Consider the following 26,835-nt stretch of genomic DNA (forward strand, 5'->3'; position numbering starts at 1 on the left):
CAGGGAAGCTACAGACGTGAAAGGAGTTTGGGGAGAAGATAGCGAGTGCAGGAGGGGCGTTGTAGCTGCAGGCCGGAGCACAGCCCCCACCAGCACTGGCAGAATAGTCAGTCCCAGTTGAGCTGTGGTGTGTGGCAAGCCGTGGTATTTAAAACTCTACCAAGTCACGAGTATTGCGTAAGAGGGCACTTGACAGACCTAAAAATGAAAGTGATATTGAAAACCTTGACCGACTGCCCTCTGACCAAATCACCTTTACAGCATGCCAGTATCACCAATAAACCCAGGATGAAGGTCTTACAGCCAACTGACGCTCAAAGGCCGATTTCTCATCTGTTCGCCGCTGAACCAGACTGATCCACCGTCCTCTCTCAACACCAGCCTGTGGAGGGTTTGCCAAACTTCCTCCCTCCACTATACCTGGACTAAGTCTGAGTTCCGTAGACTTGCTGGGTCTTGAGGAGTGTCTCGATGACTCTGTCACACAGGTCCAAGTGGAGGTCGTGGGTTAAAGTTTAAGCACCGCAGGACAGTCGGTTTACACTGTACAGTGACGTACGATTAACCTCCTGCCCTGGACTGTGCGCACGCTGCTCTGGACAACAAAGAGCGCTGTGTGTGTGTGAAGAGCCACCGAGATTCAGCGTGAGTGGGCAGTACAGTGGAGGTCACCGCCGACTGTGGCCACGCCAGCGGAGCACAGACGGCTCCCTGTTGAACAAACAGCCCTCTCTATGATGTAAAAAGTGAGTTTGGGTCAGTAGAGTCAGGGATGAGTTCATTTAGGACAAAACACTGAATATGTATTTGGCCGCATGAGCAACAAAACACTTCTCACATGACAGTTTTCCTTCAATGGTTTTAACAGGGAACTCAACAGTGCTTAGTCAGCATTTATTTAAGATTTTAATACGTCCAAGTACATCAACCGTCACATTTGTGCCTCAAGGACGAGCTTGTTCTCAAGTGGGGGAAGGGTGTTCCGTGGAAACGACAATCTGATAGAGCAGGCGTGCTCCGCCTTTTTTAACTGGGAATCCACTTTTAACGTTTCGTGTCATTCGAGATCCACGAGTCCACGCCAAACGCCTTCCCATCATGGATTCACCACACGCAACTGCTAGTCACACACAAATAACTGTAACGTTTAGCAATAGCTGCAAACTTTAGCTAAGTGAGATGGGTCACTTTTCATTTTGTTTTTTTTATCTCAGGAAGTAATGGGCATGTTGTTTGACAAAAACCTACAGATCAACGCAAGTGCAGGATTTGCATTAAAATGGAACAATAATCTATAGTTATCAAACTGTCTCTAATTCATTATCACTCTACCTTTCGATTATTTGAACTGAATTTTAGCATTTTTCTTTTCATTTACCCCACCTGCTTCATTTTGTCTTAGTTTTGGGGAATTTCCTGACCGACCATTACAGCTGGTGCTCTCCCATGAGCTACATCAACCGTGTTAGCAAGATGAAACCACACCTTATCATAGTGTTAAAAAATAATGTTCATCTATTTCGGAGTAATTCACTTTTCCATTCTTGGATTCTTTTTGCTGATGCATCATAATTAGAACTGACGTCTCTAAAGCTCATTTCTGTAACCTACAAAGGATGATGGGATCGAAGGCAAAGTAACACCACTGACAGAGACTTTTTAACAGTAGACTTAGACTTTCTTTATTGTCATTGCACAAAAACATATCACTATATTATAGCAACGAAATTTCGGTCTGAGGTTTCCAAAAACAAAACTATATGTCCAAAAATAAATAAATATTAGATAAATACTAGTCTATTGCAACTATTGGTTTTGGTTTTAAGCCACCAACTAAACAATGAGGTAAACTTTGAAGCCCTATTAGTGTAAAAAAAGATTTGAGGCAAAATGTCATGTTAGCTGTTAGCGCCCTTAGCTTTAGTCTCAGGCGTCGCCGGTCGAATGAGGACAACTCCATCATTCTGCCATGCAGGTGACGCTGCCTGGTCAAGTTAGAGGAGCATCAGCGTGAAGAACAATTCAAGTTGCACATTTAACCAGCTTGTTCACATTGAAAGCGTGAGCGTGTGTGTGCGTGATGACAGCATGCATTGGCAAACTTGAACTTGTATCTTATCTTGAGGTATCTTGAGTCAGACTTGTGAGGACTCTGGAGAGGAATTCACGATAAAACATCTTCACCATTTCAGTGGAATGAGAGAGAGGACCACAACACATTCACCTCCACCACCAGCACACATACAGTAGACTGGGACACTTCGCGAGATCGACTCACAACATGTCCTTGATCTATCGGGGGATCCCGATCGACGGGTTGGGCATCACTGCAATGGAGCTTTGGATCTGGGCCAGGTTTAGAACGTTCAAATTTAAACGTGCTGAATTCAGCGGCTAGCATGCTGACGCTAACCTGCGCCAGAAGCATGAGATTAGATTAGACTAGACAAGGTGGCACTTGTGAAGAGAAAATCAAGTCTTAGAAAGCAAATGCTCAACCATGCATTGATCTTTTCGTTAGGACCATCAGCTGGTTTCTTTATGAACCGCGATAAGTCAGAACGGGCTCAACCATCGGTGCTGCTGCCCACTCAAACCCGGTCTCAAGGCAATTGGTTCCTGTGGTCACGAATATTTAAACTATTGAATCGTGCATTGGGTTACGAAAAACACCTTTTTTACGTGCTGCGGACCACGAAAAAAATGAATGGGGCTCCAATTGCGGCTCATTCATACGCTATAACGTCGTACTGCTGCAACTTATTTGAGCTTCTCCGATCCCTGTTACACCAGTCACATTTCACATTTTTTAATTTTTTTCAGTGCTGTTAGATGGAATGTCTCTGATAAGATGTGTGTGTAATTCATGAATGTACACCTGTACAGAAGCAGGTCCGCCTGTCTGTCTATCCCTGAGGTCCTTGAAGCACAGTAGCCAATGACAATGCCTGTTTAAAAATGAGCTGACCGTACGTACGTGTGTGCGCATGCATGCATGGCAAATAAGTATTTATTTCCACAAAAAATTGGCGCATTCACTAAAGAGACTCAGATGAATTTAAACCAATAAAATGCACACAGATATTACAAGTCTGCACTCGATTTGAATTTGTCGGGAAACAGGACAGAGAGCACTCAGGAACGGGAGTGTCACTAAGAACCAAGTCAAACTGGTGAAATGAGTGACTCATGTGGCTGTAACGTCGTAACAGGGGTCGGAGAAGCTCAAATAAATCTGTGAATGAGCCGCAATTGGAACCTCGTTCATTTTCTTATCGTGTTCCTCGGAACACAAAAAAGGCGTTTTTAGTGACCCCGTGCACAATTCAGTAGATTAAATATTCGTGACCACATGAGGGAATTGCCTTGGGACCGGGTTGGCGCACTCAGAGCAGTGAAATGTTGGGAGTGGCTGCTGTCAAAACAAAAGCACGTTTCCAGGGGTAACTTCATCCAGAGCGGCAGGTGTTGCACTTTTAGCTGACACTTGGCTTCCTGAGCCAAACCAGCAGAGAGGGGAGCACAGCTGGCACTGGTTGAGGTGAACGCAGGTGTGTGCGGTGTAAAATGAGTGTAATCCAAATATAACCCTAAAAGCTAACATGAATGTTTGGTGGGACCCCAGGCTTCTAAAAATAGCGGTGTTTTCTCAGGTTGAGTCACTGACTCGCACATGAATAGGAGCTTTCAGCAAAAATCCTGAGAAGACGCGAGAGCCGGGTGATGAGGAGGTAGCACTGACATGACGTCACTTGGTGACGCAGAACGGACTCAAGTGTCTAGTGATGAAAATCCGAGGAGACATTTATAGCTGACAATGGAGAGAGATTAGAGCATCGCATTGCATCGCACATTGAACTCTGGTTGGTGGACGTGCCGACGTGGCAGCTGACCTTAAATACCCCGGCTCTTATCAGCAGCTACAAGAAGGAGCTTCAACATACTGGAGATAACAAAGACAGCAAGGTTCATCAAGTTCGAACCTCCCAAGAAAAGAGACTGAGTTCCTCAGGAACTGCCTCACAGTTGAGAGACGCCACTTCAGGTCACTGTCTTTGTGTTGTGACTCATGGATCACTGGAGCACGTGGAGTAGAACAACCTCATATTTCTTCAAGATGATTAGGTGTCGCAACCACTGTCCCTCATGAGTCACGCGCATTGATGGCATTCACCACGCACAACAGTGAGCTCTGACTGGGGAACATGCACAGACATGTCTGCAGAAACAAGGTCATCTCCAATCATGGAAGGTAATCTGCTTTACAGACGGTCACAAGGAGTCGAGGGGAAAACTACGTTAGTTCATCTGTCCAGCATGCTGAAGAACACCAACAGTAAAACCAACAGACACTTGTTGCTCCTGATGTGAACACGCTTTTATTATGACGTTTCCTCGGGGATTCTGACTTCCTTGAAAGCATTCACAGCCTCACTGCTGTAGCCCATCCATGCAATGTCAGAGTGGCAGTGATGTCGTGTCCAGCTGGGAAGCCGCACAAGCACATAAGGTCTATAGACCTGAGAGGAACGGAGCAAGAAGCATGCAAGCATGAGGTCTGACTCTTTTATTTGCTCCCAATTTCCCATCTCCTCTTCAGTGAGTGATTTATTTTTATATTTTATATACTTTTTTGGGGGGGGAAAAGGCAAAAACACAAATAGACACACACACACGTTTGTATTTCTAGCCTTGTGGGGACGATGTGAGTTTTGCCACATTGCCATGATGCTTCCCCCAGACTTTCCCCCTAAACCCAACCATCCAAAACAAATGACTGACCCTAAACACAAGGCCAATAATGTTGACCCAGTTATTTCTAAATCTTCAAATTCAGGCTTAACCTTGTGGGGTCCAGTCAAATAGTCCCCATGAAGGCACAAGGATAGTGTTTTGTCAAGAATTGGTCCCCACAAGGCAGGATCAACAAGTACACACATTTGTTTCGCAATATATGTGAGGACCGCTCATTGGCATTGTGCGTTCCTCGGCCTCTCACCCTTAACTTAACCATCCAAAACACATGGCTAGCATTGACTAGGACTCTGTACCAAACTTACACACAATTGTCATGTGGTTCTGAAGCCCTCCAATAGAGGCTTAACCTTGTGGGGCTCTTTTGCCGGACCCCACAAGGTTAACCTTAAACTTAACCCTCCAAAACACATGGCTCACCTTAACCATGACTCTTAACCAAACTTAAACCCAGTTGTACTGACCCAGTTATTTTGAAGTCTTCATCCTCAAATTGAGGTTTGGACCCGTGGGGACCGGCAAAAGGTCCCCACGAAGATAGTGTTTTATCACGATTTGGTCCCCACGAGGCAGTATAAACAAGCTCTTGCACATGGACACACACATACACACATTAAATGTATTCAAGTCAAAAAAGAGACTTTTGCTTTTCAATTCATTCTCCACATAAATCTTGGATGCTCGTTCATTTCTGAATATTATTCTCATCATTCCAATAAAAAGTAGATGAAATGAGAAATGAGCAAAGCACAACAGCCGTGAATTGTGTTCCAGCCAGTCAGATTCACAATCATTGCATGAAGGCCTCACATTGTGCTTATTGTGCAAACAGTGAAGAAAATGATCAGTTTACTGCAAAGTACCTCATAGAAAAGGTTCCAGTTCTTAAGCGGTTTTTAACCCATTTACAATAATGGACTGAAAACTTGATAACCACACAGTGCCATGAAACAAATTGTATTAAAAATACCCCATCAGTTGCTTTATTTAGAATAATAAATGGACATGCTGCATGTGATGACTTGTTGAAATGTCACACGTGAAGTCAAGTTAGTGAAAACAGCGGATCTGATCACCTCCATGTGCTTACAATGCCATTTCCTTCCAGGCCGCGAGCCGTCACAGCGTTTCATCACCTTTAACTGTGCAGTAACATGACGCTTGTGTCAGCTCATGGTGAAGTGAACCAGAAAAGACCCTGGTGAAGACCCTTTTGTTCTGACTGAGTCGATTTGGCGCAACCAAACCTCCGGGGCAGCGACACAGAATGTTTCACGCCCCACTTGCTGAGGCCTCAACGATCCAGCTGGCACTCTGAAGCCCGATAACCAATTTTTTTTTAATCTACTTGCAGGGGCTCAATTGAATGTGAACGAGCAGTTAATGACGTGACACAACGGGCTGCACTGTGACATCAATACAGACAGATGAAGATTGTTTCTGACGGTGTCGGCCGTGCCCATGTTTGTTTACAGAGGGGAAGTGAGCTGAAGGTCCAAACTCTGCGCTGGCCTGCTCCTCCAGAGCCGAGGCTGGTCCGAGGAAAACGGACGCACATACACTTCTACAAAAGAAGGAAGACCGAAATAAATGAATAAAAATCACAATTTCTTCTGCTTAGTGCATGAACAAATATTTAAAGTGTTGTGGACCTTGGAGGATGACAGTCACTCTGAAGGTCATGTAGATATAAGTAATATACAAATAGAAGACTGAATGGCGCATTCCACTTGCCCTCAAATGTTGGAACTCTTAGTTATTTATTTTCATCTTAAATATATGTATATTTTTTATACTGAATTTTTAATTAAGTTTTCAAAATATAAGTGACAATTGACAATTCAAAGACAGTATACTTTCCTGTACATAAAAAAACACACAATATAAAATAATAATAGACAAGACAAGAAGAAAAAAAAATTACAAAAAGTTAATTATGGTTGTATGCAGAGTCCTTCAGTCTGATGTATTTCCAATTGACTCCTGTCTCATCTGAAGTTTCAAAAGTTGTCCATTTTCTCCAAGTGTCCATGAACATCTCTTCTTCCAGTTGGAGTTTAAAGGTCATCCTTACCATGTCTTGTATTTAAATGTTGGAACTGTAAGAGTTGCGATCCTGTCCATCTTGTTTGTTGAAAGGCTGGATAGTGTTTAGCAAGTCTCACAGCAAACAATAAAACTACTCTCAGTATTTAGGAACTGTGTTGGCTCACACTGAGCATCAAACTAACTCACACCACTAGTGTGCAAGTTGTTTAGATGTTAGAAAAGCTGAAACAATTGTACCTACCAACTTAACACGTTGTCGGATGAACAACATTACCTTTTGTCACAATAGTCACATGACAATTTCTGTGATTCAATTGCAATTTACACGTTTTTAAAACAAAAATTTTCCATCATTTTGATAACTCAAGCCAAAGGTGTTAAACTGTATCACTGAAGGTGGCTCAGGTGTATATTCCTTAATATTAACTTTGTTATCTGACAATATTGACTTTTCATATCTCACTATTGACCATAAAGGATTATAACTTTGGCATCAAGTCATACACGTACTAGTCAGATACCGTCAATGTATATGTCCCTATGTCCAGATGATCTGGATGGGGGTCTGAATGTAACCTGGTGGCTCATCTGTGTCCATTATGAAACCATAATGTGAGATGTTTGCTGTTGTCTTTGAGGACATCTACAGTAGTTTTCATCAGGTTTCATATTAAAATTTAAATTATTACACAAAATGGAGACAGAGACAAATTAGTTTCATGAGAAAGATAGAGGTCAAGTTAAATAAATCATTTTTTCCCGCTTTTTTTTCAGTTTTACACAAATTTCAAAGTCGCCCATGTTCTCAGGCAGATGAACAAAACACAACATTTACTTTTCTCTTAAAAAGTGATATTCAGAACGGAAAAACACTTCCACTTCACCACCTACCTTCAATGCTACGTAACGTACAGTAGCTATTGTATGTTGCAGGTTTAGTAAACAAGCACTAACACCAACAATGTTAGTACACTTGTTCTGATTTTATCCTGAAATATCCAAATACATCGACAACTAAGCAGGAAGACAGTATTGAATCAAACATGATAATAGTTCAGCAAGTATGCACTTTATTTCACGTATTTTCTTCTTCAAATAATATGAAAAAAAGTGTCCAAATGTTATCAGAGTTTTGTTGAAAAGTTTTGTACTAATGTTCAAATACTATTCCTAATATTCTCCTGAACTTTCTAGGTATTTCAGGAAATACTCATTTCAAATGCGTTCATAAATAACACTTATATTTATTGTACTTGTACTACATGACATGATCACATTTCAGTACGGCACCGCTATCACATAGGTTAATTCCAGTGTTCTTCAGGTTTGCAGAGAACGACGACTTCTGCTGCCACAATCAAAGTGTACCTCATGGTTAGACTCTTTTTCATGGTAAACAATGTGAAGACAAATGAAGACCTCAGTCCGTCCTCTGCTCCAGGATCATCTCCACAGCCTCGCGCAGGTCGTCCACTGTGCCGTCAGCCGTCACCGTCGGGTGCCACTGATCACTGGACCTAAGGCAGAGCAAATAAATGTTTACTTCTGTGCCGAGACACAGACAAACGGGTGAAGCAGCAACATCAACTCCATTTGTCTTCTATTTGAACCATTTCAAAATGTGTATCTCCGAAAATATTTTTCCACCAATCATCGTCCTTTTTATGTTTTGGCGTCAAATGAAAGACACATTTTTACTATTGTTTCAGAGATTGGGCATTTTTCTTTTCAAAAAAGTCTTACTGTCCCACGGCATTGCCAGCCACTGATTCTTCTCAGGACTCTCACTGAGCGCTCTCGAGATGAACGGATTAATTCACTGCAACACTTCACTGTTCTTCACTATAGACAGCTGTTTGCTAAACCTCCCCAAAGGGGAGAACACCACCCACGGCAGCTGTCATACTGTGTGTTCCAGAACCTTGCTGTAGATGAGCAAGGCAACACAATGTAGCATTTAACCAGAAGCTGAAGAGCTGAATCAAAGCTATACATTTCAGCACTGTGAAGAAAATAGATCACCAGACATATGGTGGATCTGTGTACAGTTTAAAGCAGTGAAATTGTGAAAACAACTTGACAAAACACTTAGCAATGCACCCAAGCTCCAGCGAAGGACTTCTTATTGGCATGCAAGAGTGTTAAGACACCGTGGATTCACTCTACATGAGTAACAGTACAGGGCTGCAACAGTGAGTTCATGTCATTGATAACGTCGACAACAAAATTTTGTTGTTGAATCGGTGCATCGATGCATCATGTTGCAGTTGGTGTAAACACACACGGGCCGCAGGATGAGCATCGTGAACTGGTTGTTATTGAGAAGCTGCGAGAAATGATCACATTCTCTGGACTCATTAAGATATGTTAATAATAATTGGTTCCTGACTGAGGTCAGACTCCAACTGTCCACCGTCGCTGCGCGCCCCAGGCTCCGCCATCACCACCTCCGACTGTCCGCCTCAGTCACAGTCACGGAGGAGTTTGAGCGGCGACGGGTCGTAGTGTTCTGAAGTGAGGCTTGGTTTTGTTTGCGAAGATCACACGTCTTAAGGATGAGCAAACCCCTTTGACACCATGGTAGAATGATGGAAGAGTGTTCCGTGTTTGTGACGCCACACACCCTCGAGCTAACAGCTAGCATGTCGGTTAGCACGGAGCTAACTTGTTGTAAGTAGTGGATGTCGTGACGTGTCCTCAGTCTCTCTCCTCCTCCTAATAACCAGAATTGAATGAATCATTTTAGATTACTATTCAAATAACACCTTGTGGATATTTTATATGAGATACATATATGAATATTGATGATTTTAAATTCTTCTCAAGGACCAATAAAGACCTCCGTTTTAAAGAAACTGGAGCTCTCTGTCAACTGTTTACGCTTCATGCTCCACAGGGTTAACACATGTTCCTGGATGATGTGGCACTATTTTGATATACTTGTAATAATGTATGGTGTCTGAGCATCACAGTGAGATGACTTAAGCAGCTTTAAGTTTAACAGAAATTCAAAATAGAATGAAAATAATGGTGAGTTGCAGCCCTACAGTGAATACTGTCACACACTTCCAGCGCGTGTGTGTGTGTGTATATACAGCCAAAGTGCATGACCTCTAATGGACATTAAGTGAAAACAAGGTTCCAAAAGGCGAACGTATCAGACCCTCTTATAATCTTATTTGGATCTTGTTTCGTAAATGGTGGGAACACTCACTGATGGGCCCCCTGGCTATAGCCATTGTTTGGCTGCAGGCCCAGTGATGGATGTAGATATGGCTGTTTAATCAGCTGGTAGGGGAAATGTGATCCATTTTGGGTCGGCTGCCGGCCCAATCCAGCATGCAGGACCCTTTTCCTTCCCATCACTTCAAAAGAAGGAACCGCCCCCTTCATTTATCTGCTGGACAGCCCAGAACTTAGCCGTATTATGAAGCGGGGCCTATAGATTTCCTCCCCCCTGCCCAAAACGCCATGACCGAACTCTGTGTGCCGCCTCTGTTCCTGCGGCTCCCCTTAGACCTCCAGATGGGAAGGCTTTGTCCATGGCACACACCACCATTAATCCTGCCCTCGGCGAGCATGCAAAGGTCCATAGCAAATATTTGCAAGCTGCAGAGAAAAAAAAAAAAAAAAAAAAAAAAAAAAAGGATGGTGTGGGGGCTGAATGGAGGTGTTGAATTCCGAGGCTGCGATGAACGTGGGGCAGCGGTGCCATGTGTTTATGCATGTCTGTCAGCCGTCAGTGCTGGCGTTATGTGAGCTTCTTGGCTAATGGTCTGGGTGTTATGTCTCCTGCACTGGATAACTGCCTCAACCTTATGCTTGCCGTCTGATCGAGTTCACACACACGCACGTACCGACGAGAAAACACAAGCAAGTTAGCCACACTGCTCTAATGTTTCAACCGTCCATGCAAAACAAACCGTCCCTCCAACTTCCTTTAAAATCTCTGGTGACCTCCATCCTTCCAATATCCACGTGTGTGTATTCATTTTGCTACTCTCCTAACAGAGCCATGAATAATGAAGGAGAAAGCAGGTCAATGTGACCATGCAAAATTCAGCACAATACAGCTAGTGTTACTGGTGATGTAATGCGCTGCACCATGCGCGTCCTTGAGGTCGGTGCACCTTCGACTAAAGGTGACACGTTTGGGGTCTGACTGACACTACAAAGGAATCTGGACGAGGCAAGTGACGATGCTTTCACAATATAGGTCCAACATTAATCGGCACTTAAACTTAACAGGAGAGTCCGGAACATCCTGCAGGAAGTCAATAAGGATGTTTGCAAAAGGTTCTTTCAAGAGTTGTTCATTTATGAAGATTTGGACTCCTGACCAATCAATAAAGACATAGAGCATGAAGGAAGCAAGATTTGCCTCTTCGTGCCAGTGAGTAATGACATCGGATATTTGAAGGGACATGCGGGCAGCCATTGTAGGTGTGACACCAATGTAGACCAGACCAGCACCTGGTCTTCCTCTGTACAGCTCTGAGGCAATGGTTTGAAGCAGAAACCAGACAGAATGCACATTTAAAGTGGGACACCAGCTCTATGGCCTTTGCAGCATCTTCATCACCTCTTTTCTTGACATCCCGAATTACTGAGGAACATGTGACGCAGACCATCTTAAGCTGGCAGGAAGGCTGCGTGGTGAACATGGTCAGTGGTCCATTTGTCTTGAAGTTGTACGGGTGAGAGTTGAAAAAGACTTCAATGGAGATGGAGGTACACATTGTTCATTGTACACTATATGGCTGGAAACAGTTTCCAGTATAATGATAAACCACGGTAAAATTCCTGACAGTGTTTGATTACCTCACTTTGGCAATAACTCAGAGTGATATTTCCTGAGGATGAAGCAGTGGTTATCTTGACTTCACCAATCATTAATAAAGAGCGATTTTGTGTTTAATAGACTGTGATGTCAGCAAAGTAACGGTCCCAACTTATGCTTATTTAAGTATCCAACCAGAGACAGTGAGTCAGCAGCTGTGTGTACTTGTGGAGGTGTCGCTGCGGTCTGGATCGTCTCAGGTTCATCCTGATCTCCGCTGAATTCAGTTGACTTTAAACTGCCGCAAATACATTGTTGTTGAAACATATTTCATACCCCATGTTTGCAGTTCTTTGGAGTGTTGAGGAATGCAGGCAGGCATTTTGCAAACTTAAACATGTTAAAACTTTGATATTACAAATATTTTATTTAAATGTGAAGTGACTCGATCAGCTACCAGAACAGCTGTGAGGTGTCAGTAAATATAACAGTCTGCTAGGGAAACTACTCAAGCAATAAAAGATCAGTGTATCAAAGGACATGTCAGGCGAATAGATATATAGCATGATACTTGGCCCAATAAAACGTCCAGGTGGATTTCCATATGCCGCGATGTGAAAGGAAAGTGGATACCAATGACTCATACATGCAGCGTGTGAAAGTCAGCTCAGTGTTTGACATACAGCGGGATAAGAGTGCAAATAAGTTTTGCTGCTGAGTGATTCATTGTTTGGGGCAGGCGCACGAGTTCTTTGACAGTTTCTCACAATTCAGTTAATACTTAACACACTGACATCAACACACACACACACACAGGAGGGCATGCACTCATACACACAAGAGCTGCTGCAAATGACAGATTTCCATTCACAGTTTTCCCTTGACCTCCCTGACTTTATCGAGCATGACGTTCACTTGACTGACCTCAGATAGCTCAGATAAGACCTCCACAGGACGAAGATAACAAGCTGGGACCGGACACACATTCTACGACATTGTAGTAGAGAAAGCATTTTTACGAATATATTTTAAATGCACTTACTTATATAGCACTTTCCATGCTTATCACCCAACCAAAGTGCTTCACATTATATCAACTATTCACATACAGAATCACACACTGGCCGCAGTAGGCTGCTCCAGATTGGAGTTGCTCCAGTTTGCTCCAAACCAAAGTTCTGTTCAACTTCATACACACATCAGTCAGAGTCAAATGCTCCACTCCTAGTCATCCCCTGATTAGACGGGAACAAGGTTTTGCCAACTTTGAGATGCCACTGCAGTACATGAGAGTGAGAGAACTGCACAACTTGACACAAAAACAGCAAAATGAGCACCTGAAATGAACAACCGAATCAATAAGAACCAGCTCTTCTCCTCACACCTTCCCTGGGAGCCAGTTGAAGAGGCTAGGTTCACGAAACAACCTTGGGCAACGTGTTTGGGGCAGCAGACTGGGCACCTCGAGAGATAGTGCACGCCAGTTCTGGAGCAAGCATGGCAAGTCTAAGTGAAAACCTTACTTCATCTGACTTTACTGAAAAGAGTCTCCTGCACCACAGTTGACAAATTCACTTGGCAGTGGGTGAATCGCATCTGACTACAACTAATGCAAAACAGCCAGCAGAGCGACAACTTCCAGCCCAGTCCACGCTCATAAAACTCTCAATTGCCAAACCTTTTTCTCACACTTCAGCACTCAGTATAAAAGCAGAATCCTGACGATAACGTTGGCCTTCATGTTCCGCCAAGCCTTGTGGGTGACATGAGATACCGACGCCAGACAAAGCTTTCCTCACTTGCTGCAGGAGGAAGGTACGATAAGGCAGGGTTACACAATAAACTGCTTTCTGATGTTACAGGAGTTCAAGCCTCAAGGGAGAGGACGAGATCACAGGGACGGTTATTTTGGAAATTCTCACAGAGGAAATTGATGGGGTACCAGAATCTATGACAACACGGCAACACTTATTTCCTTACCTGACGCCCACACAACAAGATGCACGAGACATGCTTATAATACTGTAGATGCTTATGAGAAGCAAGAACATATCAAGGCTTGTGTTGTGGCAACAGAGGAGGCAGATGCTAAAACTGATGTGGTACATCTGCACTTGAATCGCAAGCCTTTCACAGTGCAAAGGTTCAGTCTTAATCATCAAACAGCTGCAGTTTCATTTTTCTGCAGACATCAACTGCAATTTCCAGTAATCTAAACAGGGGTATTCCCTTCTGGCCGTTTGAGGAGTCACCTAACAATTCTTTCCATCCTGTAGCCTACTGCTGTTTACCAAAGAGGCAGAACCATTTGCAATGCAGACGTCACGCAAATTCTAACGATAAAGTCTGTTGGTTTAAAGCAGGGGTCACCAACAGAGACCAAGGACATTGCAATGGGCCTGTAAAAACATATATATACAGTATATAATGACCATCTTGTTATGTTTAATTTTATATTTTCTATCATGACAAACCATCGGCAATTATTGTGAAAACTGGTGTCTCCTGGTTTTAAGTCTTGACAACAACCAATCTGTGAGAACCATTGAGCTACACTATAGGATGAAAGTTCTACACTAAAGCACAGTTGGGGCGGTTCAGGCAATGGTAGAAAGTTAAAGTAAAACGTCCTTGCGTGGCAGGAAAAACCAATGAAGTATAACACAATTCTATGAGTCAAACCAGGGCGGTCAGGTGTGGTTAGTTTCAGTATTGCGTTTGATTTTATTCTGCACAAGGGCGTGGGGAGAGAATGTGGTGTTGCCACCGGTTGGCATCAGAACAAGCACAACATCACATAAAACTGCACGGCTGATTGATGTTAAGACTTAATGGGGAAAAAAGTCAAACTAAACTGAGATTTGGAATGCTGATATGTGTTTGCTAAGCCTCAGCACAGAAACAACCGTGGCAATTTCTCGCCGCCATTTGAGCAATACTACAGCCTCACAAAACAAGCTCAACATGGCAAATACAATTCATAGAGTCCAATATAGAGCTATTAAAATACTAGGAAGCTTTGCTCTTCAAGGGGTACTATAAGTACTTTCACTACCAATTCATGTTTATACAAACAAAAACATATTTGAAGCATCAGATCATTTCATAAAAGATGTATAATTCACAAGTGTGAAAATGAGTATGTCGTATAACCAAAGAAAAATTCACATTTTCGCAGCTGCTGTAGTCTTTCTGAACATTTTGCGATTCACCTTGTTGCTCCAACACACATGAAAACTCGCAGACAGTCAAAGAAAGAGTTGAAAAACGCTGAGGAAGCCTGGCAAAAGCCCAAGTTCCCCAGCTAAGCAGTCTGTGTGTTGGTCATTGTGAGAGTGAATCCCCTTAGAATGAGCAAAGAGTTCTGTGAATTTAAGAAGCAGGGAAATGTGTGAGCCAGACATCTGTGGCCTTTGGAGGCACCACTACTTCCTCATTTATCTTTCATTCTCTATCATAACAAAAGTACTATTAAGGGGTTCTGGCCACAGAACCCAGTATCCCCTTTTGTTTCATGACGGGGGGCCAGTTTCACAGTGAGACAAAGCTGTGGTTAATTATTAATGTCTCTGGCGACTTATAAGATGCAGCCAGATTTGCAGTAGCTGGGAGGCCTGAGGCAGCAGTGACCCCGGTGGATCTTTTAACATTAAAGGTACCCGATATTTTCTAGATATGTTCTATTTAGCAACAACGGGGCTTTGTGATCAAACTCACATTTTGCATATAAAAGCATTAAACGTATACAGAAATAGCTGCACTACAAAATATGGGTCAGCTAAAGTAGAGGAATAGACACAGCAACTTAAATAAATGTTTCTCCTCTCTTTCTTCTTGGATTTACTCAAACCTCTGAATATACTACTGTAGAAAAGCAGTCTTCTATTTTCACCTCCGGTTCTAAAAGGAATCAGAAAGAAAAACAAGTATATATTATATATATTCCAATGAAATCCCCATGGAGACACTGTATACAAACTGCTTGTATTAAGGGGAAGAACAGTCAATGCAAATATTTGACACAGAGACCATCCAGAAAGACTACTTGAATCTATATATCCATTGGATCGACAGGCTTTAATTTTATGGAACAGGTTGAAAACATGTCAAACAGTTGATCACTAAAAGAATCAAGAGAATAGATATGAGATAAACACTTGCACGGATATCCCATCCCATCAGCTTCTGGATAGAATCTACGGAAGGATCCAGTAGCATGTGACACCGAAGCAGACATTTAACCAAACAAAAGCAAGCCCACGTTACATATTAAAATAGGGGATGCTAAAAGGCAAATGTTATCCATCTAGGTTTCTAATTTGTCACCACAGTTGTCAGATTGATTCATTTAGAAAATCTCTTGCTGTTGCCATTCTTGTCTCAACTGTTCGGTCGGCATCGCCATATATCATTTAAATACCTCAGGAATTTTGATTTCAGAAGTGAGACACTTGGGTAAGATGAAAAGGCACAACATTTGCTGTGAGGACGATCCCAGTGGTTCCACTGTCTGCGGGTACAGATAAGCTGTTCATTATGCGACCTTTTCGGGAAAGGCTTCATTCCCCTCACTTCGACATGTTGAAATGAGCATATTTTGGATGGATCTGGCCTCTCTCCAACTAGCCTCACATGTTTGTCCTGGAAAACATCAACTGGTTTCTCTATCAACAGTCAATAACATCGAAACAATAAATAATTGACTTCAAGGCCTTGACAGTCTGATGACTGTATATATTTGCTGTACTTGTTGTATATCACTGCTTTGAAGTCAGTGACATGCAAGCCCCTAAATCCATATCCCAAAAATGTATTTACATAATTCATACACACAAGAGGCCCACTGAACTGAATACAGTCCACTGTAGTGAGCAATGCCCAACATGTCCTGACAAGCACTGTGCAGCACATGAAACAAAGGAGCCATTTTACAAATGTGCGCACAACATTGAAGAGTTGGCTAAAGGGCAGTCCACAATTGGGATTCTATCATGGAAAGGAACATTTCAGCATGAGAAAGATAAGAACTTAACCAAAGATCAAAAGAGTATGAAGAATGAAGCTCCATTTTATTTCTATTGAAGGCATGAAAGTGAGTTAATGTGTAGGCTCAATGCTGCCCCAATGTGCACAGCGATACTATCTGCACCTTTGATCAGGAAAGCCACAACTAGTCATAGTCATAACTACTACATTGATTAAAACAGCCTTTTGTGCACAGAAAAAAACAACAACAAATGAACTCACACTGACATATTTACAGATTAAGATTGCAGAAACCTACATAATGGAGGTATGGAGTTATGAGATGATATATATATATATATATATATATATATATATATATATATATATATATATATATATATATATATATATATATATATATATATATATATAAGCAGCCCACAACATTCAATGTCAAGTATCGAGAAAACTTGGTGGGATGACTTCACTTCATTCCCACAGTTAATGTACAGTGGGACTGGGTGGGGACAACGGCTACTCTCTTGGAAAAGTTCAGCAAGGTCAAATTGGAGTAAATAAGACGTTTTGGGTGTCATCCAGATGATCAAGTCAAATTGAACTTGCCATACCAGAAACCAAACACGTGAAAGCTAAGCTATAGTGAAATACAGTACGGCTTTAAGATACAAGCCTGAGGCTGAGTATGTCTCATACAGGTTGAGCTGTAGCCACACAGAAGACAGGCTCGGCCTTGACAAGGGTGAGTGTCAGAGCTCTGAAAAGGGCACAATCCCACCCATGAACCCAACACTCTGAAGACCATCTACAACACCTGATAGGCTGTTTGTGTCAAGAGTGGAGAACATCGCCTTCCTGGGGACACACACGTACCTGAGAAATGTGCATTCTTTTTGTCTGACGGCTTCTCTTTTAATCAGTCATCTAACCTGTATTTACTGGGTGGAGAGTTGTTGACTCTTTTTTGCTCCAGTGCCTGAGGCACACGTTACAATAAAAACAGATTTGCCCAGTGAGTTCACACAAACACACGAGGAAACACAAGAGTCATAAATCATGCAACTTTAAACTTAGATGAAAGACTGCGGCAGAGCCACCACACATACTGTAAGTTGAAATTAAACACCAGTGTTTATTTAATGCATGATGCTGTTGAAACAGTTAAGTGTGGTGGACCATTAAGGTGTTGTAACTGTAGCACCAACAGTACAAATCCGTATTGTTGTTTAAGTTTGGCAGGGAGACAGTATTTCTCATTCTGACACCCATGATCTGTGTCAGTGCGTCACAAATAAATTGCATTCAGAAACCTGAAATTTGTCATGGAAAAAGCTCCTGTTTTCATTATATAAAGTGTTTGTGATAGCCTCAGAACTATGCACAGCAATCTGCATGTTCAGCAGTTGTCAAGAGGGCTGTTGACTTGTAATTCTGCCTAGGTGAACCCAACAACAGCAAAGAACAGGGGTAAAAGTAATCTTCTCCAGCCCTCAACCAACTACCCCCTATGCATGCTCTCTTCCTGTCATGTCCCACAGAGACAGCCACAGACAGAAAGGTCATGAACCAGGGTGCGGTTCTTCATAGCTTCAACCATCAGGGAGTAGTTTTCTCAACGGAGGTTTCATCTGCCTTGGAAAACACTTTCCCCAAACACTCACATTAGCAGTCAAGCGTCACCCACAGGGGAACAGGGGAAGGTTTACACAGGCGAGTGATTTCAAGATGGCTACGGCTCCTGTTGCTTCTGTGTGACAGGCTTTTATATGCGCACACTGCCAGTTTCCTGCAGCTCATTGGCTTCCAGTCAATGGAAGAAATCTGTAATATTCAAAGTTCACCCATAACCAGAAGTGACAGCTGCAAAGCAGTACAACACGGCTTTAAGAAAAAAAAGGTTCATCGTCACAATATGGCAGGGAATATTCTTCATCATTGTGCTTCACACTCGAGGGCCCTTCGATGAAGAGGGTGACCATTTCACATGAAAACCTTAGAGTTACTACCCTACTGCTAAAATAATACACTTAACATGAATACTTTTTGTGTAAGAACAATATTTACATTCCATTTTACAACCGCTGTACTTTTTAAAGAACATTTGCTGCTGAATTGACTTTGATTTGAGTGATAAACTGAGCAAAAGAGCTAGCAATTTAATGATGACTTTATGGATTTATTCCTGTCATTACAAGGTGGGAATCATTCCAATATGATGTCAGTGAATGATTAGGTCACTTGTCGAGCAGATTTTCGAGCAACTTTGGAATCTTTCAGCATCTTCTCTGGGTTTTTTTGTAACGGTTCACAAGTGTGATGTTTTGATCCACTGTCATGAAAGTCTCTCTCCACACTCCTGGCAGCAGTTTCAACAAAGCAGTTTAAACAAAGTCAGAAAAAATAGCACATTTAACAGCACATGGGATTTATTATTATTATTATTTAAGTGCCTTGGTCATGGAAACTAGAGTAGAGTTTGAAGCTGAATCGATGCTGAAGGTCATGCTATTAGGTATATAAATTTAATAGGAGTTGCACTGAAATAAAAGCATCACTTTTAAAATTGAACATCTGTTTCAATCAACAGAAAACTTTCATCCATCATGCTTTTTTCAAGATAAAACATGTTTTTCCTACATTAAACACTGAATGATTCTCCTGCAACCGAGAACGTTTTCTACTCAGGTACACACACATCATACTTCTAAACAAACTAAGTAACAAACCTAAGATTTTTTAATGCTTGGGGTTCACGTATTAAGCTGTGACAGTTCATGATGGTAAATGTGTTTTGTTTTCAGACTCACAATTATTTGCATAGTTGTGAGGAAGTATTTTGTTTTGGCACAACTAAAGGAATAATTCTGTACTCAAATATTGTACTTTTCAGACCATAAATCAGATTCCATGTCTATCTGGAAAATGCTCCTCCATTATTCTATATGGTGTCTCCTGTACTCAGAATGAAGAACAAACACAGGCTGGTTTCAGTCAGTACATTTCCATCCTGTAGACCCTCCGGTGCAAACTCAACATCACACAACTGAAACAAATAGGATCATTTGTTCTTCTTGGGTGTTGTATTATTTGCAGAGAAGGGAAAATAAACTATATCTGCCTAGATATTAACTTGACAGGCCGCATTTATGCCTGTTCAACACAAACGGTGCTCCAGCACAGATACCGACTGGCATTCCAGCTCAACCACTGATTACATTTCCGGGGAAAAGAAGCAGTGCAGAGTTCCTGTGTAACTGTGACCACAGCAGAGCGAGGAGATTTAACACTGTTTAGCCAAAATGGGCTTTCTGGGAGAAGCCGTAAACCTGGGGTCGACTCAGGGAAAACACAGCTGTTTCCAAGTCAACCAGATGCAGCACAGTCCTCCAGTTCCCACTCAAAAAGGTCTGCGCTTGAAATAACTCATGATAGACGGGCTAAGAGCTAATGAGACCTGGACAGAGGCTACACAAGTTCATCCTTCCTCTAACATCTCTCAGGTTCACACTCGTTTCTCCTGGATAACAGATTAATCAAGTTATCATTTCGCCCTGATTTGTCGGTTCAAACAACGTCAAATGGCTCAAATTGATACATGGGTTAAAGATGCATGATGCCCCCAGACCACAAATGTGACCGCCCTATGAGGGGAGGAGGCTTTCATCATGGAAGCCTGGGAGCCATCAGACACTGTTGAATAACATGAGCACAATGTAAGTGCACACTCCAATAAAAGCTGGGAATTTCTCTTCAACATAAAACAGGTTTGGTCACTTTGGGTTGAACAAACAAATAGCCCTCCACCGATGCCTAGAAACTTCATTGATCCAGCCAAGTAGTGTGTGTAACTGGTTTAGCGTAGCTGCATTCTGCCAACAGTATTGGCTAACATCCATGTAGGAACCAGGCTGAATACTTTGATCATTACTGGTTGAAGGAAATATAATTATGATACTTTAGTCATCAATGTAGAATACAATACTGCAGCTAGTGATACCTGTTTCTCCCATCATTTCCAAGTGTGTTTCGCTGGTGAGGAATACATGGCATAACCGGGAAAAGAGAGATTACGTGGGGAACACCTTATTATTCGGACAATCAAGAGGCTTAAACTCATTACTTGGAAATATAGTTTAAAAAGATGAAGGTGAGCTGAGTTCTAGTCCCAAACAAATATTTTTATGTTCAGAACTCCACTGAAAATGCACCACCTGTAGAGGCATGCATTACAAAGACCAAAAATGAGCTATCAGTAGAGATTGGTACTTCTCATACGTTCTCAGGGTGTTGGAAAAATCCATCGATTGCTCGATATGCCAACCTGAAACATGTTGAAGATGGTGCCAATCATGGCATAAACACTTTCACCTCCACCTTTCCCAAATAGCTTGGATTACGACACTTCCAATTGACAGGTGGCCTGTTTTCAGTGGAGTTCAGTTTACTTAACTTTGGAGATCACCCTGGGATTACAACTGATGTAAATACATGTACATACATATTTACAGATAGCATCTATGTACTTTAAAACTTTTGAGGTTCTGCTTCCATCTATGGTGAAGAGATCCAACAATGACAGCATGCTATTAGTGCGTTATGTTTAGTCACGGATACACAAACGTCTCCAACATATATGAGAACCCGACATAGATAGAGAGCAGCTTTTGCAGTGAGTGACTGCGTTTTATCGGCTGGATTAGCACTGACTGATGCTCAAGAAGATTACTCGCCATGCTCTGGTCAGTGCCAGAGTGCCAGTCCACAGCAGTGCAGGCTGTCTACAGTTGACTGCAGAAATAGTTAGAAGGAAAAAAAATCTCTCAACAAAGCAGTCATAAAACTAAATTAAACAGATTGAGATTGTGGACTGGTCATCGAGTTGCACACCAGGTCCAAGTCCAGCCATATTACAACACTATTCTTGGAACATCTTGGGTTTCAGCGGTATAATATTCGATGAAACACAATAATGTAAATGCAATATCATAGCTCTTCGTCCATGCTATTTGGAATTTTCCTTCACTCTCCTTTTTTTACAGTTGACAAAAAAGATTCACATTATTTTAACCATTGAAACAACAGTTTTGATGGTTAGACAACTAATACCGCACTGTTCAGAAGACAAATAAGAGGAATGAGCTTTGTGTTTTGCTAGTCAGGATCATCCTGTACTGTCTTGTGTACTTCTTTTGGCACCACATCACCATTCATACTTTAATTGAGTTGTTTTGTAATGCTCTTTGGTGCACCTTTTAAAGAAAAACAATTTCACTTATTCACACGGTTGTCTATAAACTGAGCGCCACACTATGTGTTAAAGAGCCTAGGCAATGTGTCTGGCTGCCACCTTCTGATAACATGACGTGATTCAGTACTTTTTACATTCTCATTATTAAATGACCCTTCAAATGAACATTTCAAAAATGTATATCCACAACTTTAAGAACTTAAAGAAAGAATCCAGCCTGAAGATTAAGTCATGCAATGCAGCTTCCTTTTGGGATTACTTGCACCATTTCATTATTAATTTATAATTTTCGAGCAAACATTGCCACATAGGAAAGATTTATATGAACAAAACAGTAACTCCAAGACAAACAAACTGTTCTTTCATAAACTAAATGGCTGAAAATACAAATGGATTATTTCATTTACATAGGCTGCATGTTTACAGGTTAGAGGTGCGGTTATAAAATGTCACCATAAAATATTAAATAATAGAAGCATAAAAGAAACAGAAATTGTCACCACTGTGTTTGATATGCAGAAGGCCATTTCACTATGCAAAACCAGGTAAGATTGGGACACCATTTAAACATTAAATCATGGTAAATGAACATAAAAGAAATAGGTACAACAAGAGTAAAAAAAGAGAAAATGGAAGTAAATTTATTGGGAGCAAAGAATTTGTTTGATTGCAGAACATGATCATTTTCAGCAGACTGAACCTGCATATGCTGTGCTGTATATGACAGCTTTGCAGACCTTTTTTTTCCCCCTCAAGCGCTTACTCACAAAAACAAGTGCTGGAATAAAACAGCAACTGCCACTTTGCATGATGAAACAACATCTGGAAACAGGCAATAACGCAGGGACATTAACCAACTTTAGAATCATGTGCGTGCTGTAATTACACACAAGGTTCACAGTATCTGTCAGCATTTCTATTGTGTTGGTTTCACGCAGTATACATCCATCTATACTTGTCTGCAGTACAGATGTCCTGAACACAATCATAAAGGCCTATTAACTTCATGGATCCCTGGAGGAAATTATGAGAGAAATAAATTTATTTACATTTCTACTTAACCACAGTGAAACCAGCAAAAATATTGTTGCTTAGAATGGCCACATTAAATATGTCTTTACAGCTTCTCACAAGTTTCTAGCTTTAGTTCCAGATGTCTTCTTTTAACCACAGATTGCCCTCAGGGGGACAAGTTAGCCTTTGTGCGAGAAGCACAATGAATGCCGAAATTTGTTATTGACTCAAGTAGATACTGAATAGGTCAAGCATTTGATGACCAGAGCATATGCCCATGAGAGGTAGAGTGATGTTTGCATATCTCACAGATTGGTTTCCAAATGGTTTTGACTGATGTGTTGGTTAAGGCTGCTCTATAAAGATGGCATGGTAAGGTCGAAAGCACCTTCAGATTAATGAAGGCAAACTTCATACAACTGGTCTCATGTATTAGTCAAAAGTGGATTTGTTAAGTAAAAATCACCTAAAATCCACAACTTAAATTTCATGTCTGTGAATTCCAAGCACTTTACCTTCCAGAAAATACTGCAAACGTCTTATCTATTTACAAAACTCATTCAAAAACATAAAGGGCCGATTTTATGGTCTAAAAATGACCGCCTCAGACTCACACTCGTTGGTATCAGTCTGCTACCATCTTACAAAAATAATGATTAGTTTACTTGAAAGAAATGTGGTCAGTTGAGTCCATCACGAGGAGGAAAGCGATAGGAATTTAGAAGCTGCTCATGTATGCCAACGTGGTATTACGACGCCCCCTAGTGTCTTACATTGAGTAGGTGAAGCTTAAACCCGGAGACAGTGCGACTCACAAAACCCAGTTTCCTGTAATAACTTGTCGTTTATGTATCATCTGATCATTAAGCTATTAAAAACCAGTTGGAAATGCCTTTTGGATTGCACAAACCGATTTCACCGGGTTACACGTAAGTGTTTCCACTCACCTGTATTTTCCAGTGCGAACCTGTACACCCTTCATTCCACACCTTTGTGCTCCTCCAACATCGTTCACCAGATCGTCCCCAATCATCAATACCTGGAAAAGACCAATTAAAAAAACAAACAGAACATCAGCGTTGGTAAACATTGCTTCACTGACTGTTCCAAAACCTCATGTGGTTGAAGCTCCATGTCTTTGAGGACACTCTGGAAGAATGCCAAGGATGGCTTTCCAACAACTTCAGCTTCCAGGTCACAAGCATACTGGAATGAATTAAAGTGAAAATTAAAATGCCAACTCAACCGACACCTATATTAGATATTCATATGCAAGTTATCCATGTGTACCTCCAGAGCTTTCATGTAAACCCCAACATCCAATTTCAGACCATCAGTCTCCTTGTAGTATCGCCTGAAAAAGATCAAATAAAAGTCACATTTCTCATGACTGGATTAGCAGACCAACTTACGAGTTTAAATGTTGCTCCAGTGTGATTTTAAATTGGATTTAACAACAATTATAGACCTAGAAAAACCACTAGTACTAAATGGATGCACACATTTGAAGTAAAACCAAAATGCAAATGACAACTGCATTTAAACATTTACTTAAGAGATAAATTAACAAAAGAACAGTCAGACAAATATAAGGAGAACAAGTGCACAACACAAAAAGAAGGTGCATAAATGAACAAGGAGAGAAAACAGACGACAAAGAAAAAAGATGATACTATCAAACATAGTGACATACTGTACATCGGTAGATAACATTTTACGTTGTCATTTGGGAAATTTAATGAAGGAAAAGTGAAACACTAATGTTCACTAATGGATTACTAATAAATTCAATGGCAAAACTTCCTACCCTTGACCAAGGGAGAACAATACAGGCTTCTCCATACTCATAAGAACCCTGAATGCATCGTTTAAGTTCTGGTAAGTGAAATATTCAGCTGCATCTCCGATGACAACACAGTTCGGGTCGTTCTTGTCAACACTGGCAAACTCTGGCATAAGTCCTGCGGAGGAAAAACAACGATGTAAATAACCATTGTTTTGTTGAGTAAAGATTGGAAATGTAAGTCAATATTAGGTGCAGATGCATTACCCTCATGCACCAGCAGGTGTGGGCGCAGACTCCTCTCTTTCAGGAGAGCAACAACAGCAGGTGCCGGACAAAACACTTCCGACGGTGAGATGTCAAAACCAAGTCTCTTTAGCTTGGCTACAAACTTCCCCCTGGAGGCCTGGGTCTCATTTGTACAGAATCGCAACTTGAGGTTGGATGCTCTAAGCCTTTGATGTGTTAAAAGAAAGATTCATTAGAGTAGAGAAAGCAGGTGCCAGAAACCTATTCAATATTGAGAGTCCTAGTTACAGGTACAAACTGAAATGAAGATAATGATGAATGTCAAAGCTCATCACGCTTCCTGAGAATTTAGTAGGGCTGCAACTAACAATTATTTTGACAGTCGACAGTATGCGACAGTACAACATGTACGGTTTGACACACCAACAAGAAAATAAATGAATATAAATAAAAAAACATACTAAAGATGTTTTTAAGACTTGTATAGTGTTAAATGCTGTTTTGAAACTTTATACTTGACTATTAATTACTCAAAAAGTGGTGTGAAAGGTAAGTGTCCTTTGATGTGTCTTTTATTATAAGGTCCCATACTTTCAAAGTTCAGACCGTGGTGGTCCCGGAGCCTCAGGCTTTTCTTCTTTTACGATAGATTGTGTGACGACGACATCAGAACCAGTCGACCAATGCACTCAGCTGTCTGCAACTGATTGAATGGTCAATTATAGTGCACTATGTCGACTAGTGGCTGCAGCACTACAATTTAGAGTGACGTATTAAACTCCGTGCTGTATGTTTATGAATGTGTAACGCCCACACAGAATGGAGCTTAATCCAAAAACAAACGCAGTACCTTCTTGTTGAGAGTATGTGGCAAAACAACAATGCATAAAGTACGTGGTGACAGGTCATATTTCCTGGAAAAACAAACAAAAAAAAACTACTGATGCTTCACTATAGGTCATACACTGCACTGAAAATAGTGACCTGGGGTCTTCATGGTCCTTTGACTGAATTTGGCCCTCTTGAGGTGAGATGAACTCTAAACCAACTTTAACTCTCAAAGACAAATATTTGTTTTGTAGTAAACCACTGCAGCACATGTTACTAATTAATAACTGTTTTTTAGGTCTTAAATTAATTTTTTCTACTCCAATTTGCTATTTGTTTGTAAATACCACAACGATCGAATTTATATTTAATGTCTAGTAAAATTCTGTTTTTTTTATCTTGCCTTCTTCAACAATTCAAACATGTTATGTCCTGTAAAAAAACAGAAGAAGAGACAACTGAGAAGCCACTGTCAATTCTGCACATTTCTTTGAGCAAGACAACCTTGTTTTACAACGTTATGGTTCAATTTCATTAACTTTGAGCTTGATACGAAAGTATTTAATTTTCGTTTTTCTCAATTTAATAAGGATTCTTTTTTTCTTTTGGCTCGTCTGCCCTTCACAACAGTCATGTGGCCAAATTCATTTGCCGATCCCGTGTATGCAAGGTGCACATAAGTGCAGGGCGTTTTTATACACTGCTAGTCATAGGGTCATATAAACTCATTAATACATGTATAAGCGAGTCGGTGTGATGATTAATAGATACATAGAAACGTATAAAAACAAAGGTTTCAGGACGTTTCAACGGTAGTTCAGCGGGTCACATACTTCGACTTCGCAAACTTGCTCTAGATTTTATGGACAAGGGAGAAACGTCAGTGTGTTTTCTTTTTTTTTTTATCTATCATTCTCACCTTTCGAGAGCTTCGACTGAGCCGCGTATTGCAACTCCATCCCCCTCTCCACTTTCGTACAATACACCGCACAAATCCAAAACGACTCCCTTCAAACTCCGAGCAAAGCTCGGCCATCCAGCGTCCGCCATGGCAGAGTGATGACCTCATCACGCATGCGTCTGTCAGAACACGGCACAACACAACACAAAATTAAAATTTTATCATGACTTTTCATTCCAAAC

General features: G+C 41.3%; 1 protein-coding gene across 3 annotated transcripts; it reads right to left on the reverse strand.

Annotated features, from left to right (window-relative positions):
• Positions 1 to 4,678: 4,678 nt before the first annotated feature.
• lhpp (phospholysine phosphohistidine inorganic pyrophosphate phosphatase) lies at positions 4,679 to 26,742 on the reverse strand. 3 transcript variants are annotated; one of them, XM_053854167.1, is made up of 8 exons: positions 26,612 to 26,742; positions 24,883 to 25,070; positions 24,640 to 24,793; positions 24,123 to 24,186; positions 23,946 to 24,038; positions 23,780 to 23,871; positions 8,224 to 8,321; positions 4,679 to 6,319 (listed from the first exon to the last, which is right to left on the reverse strand). In XM_053854167.1, the coding sequence occupies exons 1-7, from the start codon at positions 26,740 to 26,742 to the stop codon at positions 8,225 to 8,227; spliced, it is 819 nt and encodes a 272-aa protein (XP_053710142.1). In that variant the 3' UTR covers positions 4,679 to 6,319; position 8,224. The 3 variants fall into 3 exon arrangements, with proteins under 3 accessions (XP_053710142.1, XP_053710141.1, XP_053710140.1); XM_053854166.1 differs by lacking the exon at positions 4,679 to 6,319 and adding an exon at positions 7,050 to 8,149; XM_053854165.1 differs by lacking the exon at positions 4,679 to 6,319 and having other exon boundaries at positions 7,050 to 8,321.
• Between the last annotated feature and the right edge of the window lie 93 nt (positions 26,743 to 26,835).

Source organism: Synchiropus splendidus, chromosome 1 (genome assembly GCF_027744825.2).
Source record: "Synchiropus splendidus isolate RoL2022-P1 chromosome 1, RoL_Sspl_1.0, whole genome shotgun sequence".
NCBI lineage: Eukaryota > Metazoa > Chordata > Actinopteri > Syngnathiformes > Callionymidae > Synchiropus > Synchiropus splendidus.